Here is a 7,883-nt window from a genome sequence, read left to right as displayed (position 1 = left end):
CCCTTCTCTCCACATCTGTGCCAGCATCTGCAGCTTTGGAACTTTGTAATGTGGGCTGTCCTCACTGAGGTTAGGTGATATCTTAGTGTGGTTTTGATTTGCATTTCTCTGATGATGAAGAACAATGAGCATTTTTTCATGTTTGTTGGCCATTTGTCTGCCTTCAGAGAAGGTTCTGTTCATGTCTCTTGCCCAGTGGAAGATGTGATTGTTTGCTTTTTGTTGTTGTTGATTAATTTGAGTTCTCTGTAGATTCTAATTACCAAACCTTTGTCAGATTCATACTCTGCGAATAATCTTTTCCCATTCTGACGGTTGTCTGTTTCCTTTAATTATTGTGTCCTTAGCTGTGCAGAGCTTAATTAAGTCCTATTTGGTTATTTAGGTTGTTGTTGTGATTGCCAATGAAGTCTTCTTCATAAAATCTTGGCAGTAGAATTCTTTATTTTCATACTGTGCTACCTGGATTTTGGAATATCTTGTTTTTATGCCCTTCGATGGGCTAAGTGGCTGTGACAAGGACAGTTAACAAAACCATTGTGTTGATCAAGGAGGTATTAGCCCCAATTAACCATTCTGTCTTTTGTGGCCACTTTATCCAGGTGCCTGTTCACCTGTGTCTCATCTCTCTGCATTGTAAAATCTGCAGAGGTTAGTTCCCTATCTTTGCAACCCATCTGACTGAGTACTTTCCAGGAGTACTTCTATACACATTTGTTAAAGGAGGAGTGAGAAAAACATTCCAGGTCAGAATAACAAAACAAAAACCAGAAAAAGAACAACAAACCTAGAAAAAGAATGACAATAAAAGAATCGGAGAACAAGTAGTATGATAATAGTCAAATCTTTTCTAAAGTATGTTACCCAAAATTTAATCCAATGTGTTTGCAAAAACTATACCCCAGAATATCCTCTTGAATATGTACAATGAGATATTTAAAGTCCTGAGAAACTTCACATTAGAAAAAAAAATAAATAAATGCATACTTAATAATCAATAGATCTTACCAGAGTAGTGGGTTTATCTGGAAGTTTATATCAATTTTATGCTTAGATTTAGAGTAAGTATGTAGTTGCTGAGAAAATAATGACAGCAAAAAATACTTAGTGCTTACTGTGTCTCTGGTATGGATCTAGAAACTACGTACACCTCTGTAATTCTCCGAACAAGTAGATGTTATTACCATTATCAATTTACAGATGAGAAAACTGGGGCACAAAAGAACTTGCCTAATGTCACATACCTCATAAATGGCAGATCCAGCACTTAAACAGCCACAACAGTCTGGCTTTCACCACCATATTTGTAATTTTTGAAATTCTTAATCAAAGGATTTGGATTTATATAAACTATTATGACATTTTTTAAAAGCTCATCTTTGGTCCCTAATTCATGCAGTAACTTAGATTTCCTACTCCACTACTTTATAATGAAATCTGAACTTTACAACTTTATAGAATCAACTTAGAAATTCTTTTGGAAAATAGTTGGGAAAAAATATGCAAGTGTTTTATTTGAACGCCTACCGTGTACTTTTCACTGTGCCAAGTGGATACACATGATTGGAAGTTTGTTTTCCTACTTCTAATGTAAAACTGACCCTTTTATCAAATTTTATTTATAAATTTCTCCCTAAAATGGTTTTGTTTCTTCAAAATGTGTGATGCATAAAGGCAAATAATTTACAGACCTACGGTGTGTTTGGTGACTTTATTCAGATTCTTAAATTCTAAAGTTTAGTAACTTGAGATATGGTGTAGTTTCAAAAAAAAAGAAAAACTTTCCAAAAAAGGAAGGAGCTTTTAAGGGGTAAAAAAATTATTACTTATGGCCATCAAGGCTGTATTTGCCTATCCTATCTCAACAAGATGGTTATGATTCTTAAGTTCTGAATAGATGATAGTGACACCTCTGAGTTATCTAGATTAAAGAAGTAGTTTAATTTCTTTATGTTATCATTAAAACTGTTCTGACTTTAATTATCAGGTATCTCTGAAAAAAATAGATTTAAGGTAACCAATAGAAGTAAGGTGAAAATTATACTGTATATGAATAATTTATTTTGGAATACAGACTTTTCCCCATATTCAAAATTCTGGGCATACTGTATTCATAATTGACTAAAAAGTTTATAAATGTAGAAAAACTAAGCGCAAGTTTTAAATGTGCATTTAATAATTCCAGAATTTGAACTTTGTTTCAATTACAGCTCAGATCGTCTGATAGAAGAGACAATAAGGTGGGTATAATTTTTTGTTGTTTTTGTTTGCTTGTAAATTTAATGAGCAGATCAGGTTAATCTTATAACAATACTTAAAGTCAATTCATCCTCCTTGAAGATGAGATTTTCTTTAGATGATAATGTATTTTTACTGTGTCCTTTCCTTATAAGGGACATTTGAAACCCAAAACATTTCAGTCACTATACTCTTATGTGAATTTTTCCATTTAATCCATACGTAGTATTTTCAGCCTCAGTCTTTTTTTTGAGACAGAATCTCACTACATTGCCCCTAGGTAGAGTGCTGTGGCGTCACAGCTCACAGCAACCTCAAACTCTTGGGTTTAAGCAATTCTCTTGCCTCAGCCTCCCAAGTAGCTGGGACTATAGGGGCCCGCCACAACACTCAGCTGTTTTTTGTTGCAGTTGTCATTGTTGTTTAGCTGGCCCAGGCCTGGTTCGAACCCCTGCCAGGTTCAGTGTATGTGGCTGGCACCATAACCACTGTGATACAGACACTGAACCCAGCCTCAATCTTTTTATACTCACTTTTGAATGGAAAACAATCTTAAGCATGATTTGATAAATGTCATTTTTATTCCATTTATGTAGACTTGGTTTTTGTTATAGTAGCTGTAGAAATCTACTGTAGTAATATTTGATATTATCTGTAATAACATTGAGCTAGTTTCTTGCTTAAGTTAAGGGACACTTACATGTTGTTTTAAACTGCTTCATTTTCTAGATTTGGTGAATTATTAAATATTTATGACAGTAAAAAGGTAAATTAAGTAGGTGTCTCTACTTTAGAATTTAGCACTGCATAAATCATTGTTTTTTTAGGAAAGGTAGAATGAAGCACATGGAAATAACAAACATTTACATTCTTACTATGGACCCTGGTCCTAAGCTAAAGTCCTTTGCATGCATGATTTTATTTAATCTTCTCAATAACTCATGAGATAGACACTAACCAATTAAGTCCTATTTGCAAAACAGAAATGAGATTAAGATAAGTAATTTGCCTGTCATCCCATGAATAAAGCACTGAGGATTCAGTCCTTCAATCTGAGTTTAACTCTAGAGACAGAGCTCCATCTAAACTACTATTATGTTTACTATTACTACATTATAAAAAAGAACACAAGCCTTAGAGTGGGATTTGGTTTGCAACCTGGCGGTGCTACTTATTAGATCTTTGTTCGAAGTTGCTTTAACTTCGTGGAGCCTTCATTTTCTTATTTGCTTAAAAACATGGGAGAGATGATAATACCCACCCTGCAAGATTATCATGAAGATTAAAGAAATGTGAGAAAAATACCTACTGTAATACCTGGCTGATACTAGGTAATCTGTAAATTAATACAATCCTTCTTTTAGGAAACTTCTTCTTATTTCAGTATGATTTCAGATTTTCAGAAAAGTTCCAATAGTACAAAAAATCCCATCTACCTTTTACCTAGCTTCCTCAAATGTTAACATTTGGCCACATTTGCTTTTTCACCGTTTATTTTCTGAACTACTGAAAATAAGCTGCAGATGTGATGCCTCTTCTAAATATTTCAGTGTTTATTTCCTAAATATTTGCTCATATCAGTATGGATTCATGGATTCTTACTTTATTCAAGTGATTATAATATAGTCTCATCATTATTTAATAATAATCTTAGGACTTTATAATCTTTTATAATAATTTGCTGTTATCATGTCTTGAATTTTTATTTAAATTGCGTGTACTACATCATGCCTCTGAGCAGAATTTTCACAGAATTGCTTACTTGCGATGGAAATACCTCCCTTATAAATTCTTCTCTTTCATTAGCACATGAGGTCTGGTCACATTTTGCCAGGAATTCTTGAAGTTCCTCTATAATCCTTTTTCTTCCTTTTATTTCCCCCTCTTTCTGCCTGGTCTTCTAGGGCCAGGCTGCCTTAATTAGGCTTCTCTACTCAGAGCTGGCCTACTTAAAGGCTGGTAACATAAGTATAAAAATTTGGGGTTGCCTAATAGAATGGGAACATTTCTGAACCATGAAATCACTTCTATTCTTTTGCTAATTAAAAACATGTTATTATAGCTCAGCACCTGTAGTTCAACTGGCTAAGGTACCAGCTACATACACCAAAGGTGGTGGTTCAAATCCAGCCCAGGCCTGCCAAACAACAATGACAACTACAACCAAAAAATAGTGGGCACCTGTAGTCCCAGATACTTGGGAGGCTGAGGCAAGAGAATCACTTAAACCCAGGAGTTTGAGATTTCTGTCAGCTGTGATGCCACAGCACTCTACAGGCCAATAGCTTGAGGCTGTGTCTCAAAAAAAAAATAAAATTATTACAAGGTCTTTTATTTCAGTATTATTCTTTGTTTCAAAATATAATAGGTAATCCAAGTGAAATTTCACTGAATATAGGGCTAATCATGGTCTCTTATGGATAATGTAAAATTTAAGTATCAATTTTTATATATTTCAAAGGTAAATAAAAAATTACCTTTTCCTTTTAGAGATATATTTTAAAAATTTGTGAACAAAAAAAAATGTGAACAATTGAATATAGACTTTGACATCAATTTATTGAAGAAGAACTAATATTTTTAATATTTACACATCTATTCCTAAGCTTTAAATGTATAACTAGTATTATCTGTTGCTGAAAAAAATGTGCCTGAGCTTAAGAAAGTTGAAGTTCCAGTAAGTACATCAATGATTTATCATTTTAAAAGCATTACATATAATTTGGAGCTTATGTTTTGCCTCTGAGTATTTGACCTTTGAAAATAACAACAGCCTAGATTTCACTCAGCTTGACTCTAAATGATGGAATGAGATTGGAAAGTATGTCTAGATATATTTGATGTCGTACTGGAAATCATGCATATTCAACAAGATAATAACATAATGTATGATGATAATGTCCATTCTCCAAGGAATACAAAGTGCTTTGCAGAATTTACTTTTTAATCTCTATCCACTTGTGAGTCAAAGTGTATAGGAGATGGTGATAGTCCCAGTTTAATAGAAGGTGTATATGATTCAAAGATTGACCTCAGCTCGCTCAGTCTAGGTTTGAAGTTTGTTTTTACTTTATACAAGGCCATAATACCTACTTTTAAATACTTTGTGACATAAATTTTTTAAAAATCACATTTTAAATGTATCATATTCTGTCATAGATGGTCACTTAAGCTGAAAAAATTAAAACTAAATGATGGAAGTTAAGTTTGACTCTTCTTGTGCTCTTTTTGATTTGGGGGATCTAAAATTCAATGTATTATAGAGTTGACATTGACCCTCTCCCCCCACCATTGCTTTCTGCTCTAATCTTGTCTGGTGGTTCTCTCAGCCTGCTACATTGTTCTGGTCCTGGAATGTCTTTTACTTTAGCCTAAAATAATCTTCTTTTTCAGATCACCTATTTCTTGAGTTTAGCGTCTTCCACTTTCTTAGTTTATTCCCTCATTATGCTGACCTATGTCCTTCAGTAGCTTCCTGAGAATGAATAGGAGATAAATTTTTGGACTTTTCACATCTAAAAAGTCTGTCTTCTACCCTTAGGCTTGAGTAATTGTTTATGTATGATATGAAATTCTAGGTTGAAAATAATTTTGAAATATTTGAAGGCATTGTTTTCAGTATTGCTGTTAAAGTCCAATGCCAGTTTAAATGTCTGATCCTTTGTTATAGGGTGTGTTTTTTTCTCTAGAAGCTTTTACAGACATCTCTTTTTCTCTATTATTTTTCCATTTCATTTACACCATGATGAGCTCGACATGCATCTTTTCCTTTTTTTTTTTTTTAACTTTATTCAAATTAATATGAGGGTTATATTGGCATGCATCTTTTTCAGTCCATTGCATTAGGCACCGAGTAAGTTCAAATGATGTGGAAACTCATCTTCAGGTCTGGGAAATTTTCTTATGTTATTTATAATTTTCTTCCCTCCTTTTCTTTTGTTGTTTCTTTTAAAAAATTTCAAAAGGCTGTATGTTGGGCCTTCTGAACTGATCCTTTTTCACTTTTTATCTCTTTCCATTTATCTTTTTGGTCAGTTCTCTGGGAGATTTACTTCATTTCTCCTTCTAACTCTTCCATTACACTTTTCTTTCTGCTGTTCTTTTTAAAATTTATTTGAGCTCTTTCCTGGGAGATAGATACACATATGCATACATGTTTATATGTGTAGCTTTCTTGAATCTGATGATCATCTTTTATCTCTCTGAAGACATTAAATACAATTTTATTTTAGAATTTCTTGGTCTTCCTTTATCATCTCTGTTTCCTCAGACTTGATTTTGCTGTGGTTGGTTGGTTTGGCTCTCTGCCTTTTATGTTAGAGGCACTTCTCAAAAGTCTGCTGACATTCATTAGTTCATGTTTAAGGGTGTGGCTCCAAAAACTAGTGAGTAGAAGTTCATTGTGTGTGTCATGGATGATGAGACTTGTTGGGTGGTAGTCCTCAGAATGCATGATCAGGTAGACACCTGGCTCTTTCATTGGGAACTTCAAATTGTCAGTATCTCTAAGTCTCTTCTCCTGGGTTAGGTTCTTCTGCTGGATTGGGGACAATCACTTGGGTCCATGGGATAAGGAAGGCAGTTTAGAGGTCTGGCAACTCCTTATATAAATTACCACAAATCTCTGATTTTTAGCCCTGCTCACCATTCTGCTTGCATGGGTACCTAATGCCTTCAACTCTTAAGCTTTTCTAAGATTTGGGGAAAACTTACAGAATTCATTACTTGACTCATAGCAGGATTGAGGTGAATAACAGTAGTAGATTTGGAGGGACTAAATTTTTGTTGTAGTTGTTAGTTGGCTCGGTTGCTTTTGGTTTTACCCAATTAAATTTCTTTATTCTAAAATGTCATTTTCAGATTTTACCAAAATTTTATGCCAGCCTACTAAAAGGTAGAATTGGGATGGGCACTAAAAATGGCAGACCTTACAATTTCTTCAAGAACAGATAATTTTCTAGAATAGTTCTAAAAGTATTAGGAAGACTGGGTTGTTAGTATTGGAGCACATGAGAATTATCAGGACCCCAAGAAGACTAGGACTTAATCATTTTCTAAATTTGCATAGATAATTTCCTGTAACTTCACTCAAAAGTGATCCAAATCTTAGCATGTCCATATTATTATTTGTGTTTGTGTGTGTGTGGAGTAGCAAATGTTGTTAACATTTCTTATCACTAAAGTAAAATTTTTCTAATATTAGGCATGACAACAACTTAAATAATACTAAAATATATAAAGAAAAAATTAATCTCCTGGTGGGTGCCTTTCATTCTTTTTCTCCTAAAGTAACTTATGTTGGCTTTGTACCCGTAGCTCAGTGGTTAGGGCACTGACCAAATGTGCTCTCCCTGTAGTCCCAGCTGCTGGGAGGCTGAGGCAAGAGAATTGCTTAAGCCTAAGAATTTGAGGTTGCTATGAGCTGTGACGCCACAGCACTCTACCAAGGGTGACATAATGAGTCTCTGTCTCAAAAAATAAATAAATTGATGGCACCTGTGGCTCAGTGGGTAGGGCGCCAGCCCCATATATCAAGGGTGGGGGGTTCGAACTCAACCCTGGCCAGCTAAAAAAAAAAAACAGCAATGAGAATTGCTACAAAAAATAGCCAGGCATTGTGGCAGGCACCTCTAGTCCCAGCTACT

General features: G+C 34.4%; 1 protein-coding gene across 2 annotated transcripts in view; it reads left to right on the top strand.

The window, feature by feature from the left end:
• The window catches only part of GOSR1 (golgi SNAP receptor complex member 1), a 46,857-nt gene that overhangs the window by 31,668 nt on the left and 7,306 nt on the right, over positions 1-7,883 (top strand). For both annotated transcript variants that reach the window (XM_012811584.2, XM_003800105.2), the window contains exon 7: positions 2,211-2,240. In XM_012811584.2, coding sequence (XP_012667038.1) covers positions 2,211-2,240 — 30 coding nt within the window. The remainder of the gene's footprint in view (positions 1-2,210; positions 2,241-7,883) is intronic.

This window comes from Otolemur garnettii, unplaced genomic scaffold, assembly GCF_000181295.1.
Source record: "Otolemur garnettii isolate 467f Iridium unplaced genomic scaffold, OtoGar3 scaffold00166, whole genome shotgun sequence".
Classification (NCBI taxonomy): Eukaryota; Metazoa; Chordata; class Mammalia; order Primates; family Galagidae; genus Otolemur; species Otolemur garnettii.
This window is presented reverse-complemented; position numbering and strand designations above follow the sequence as displayed.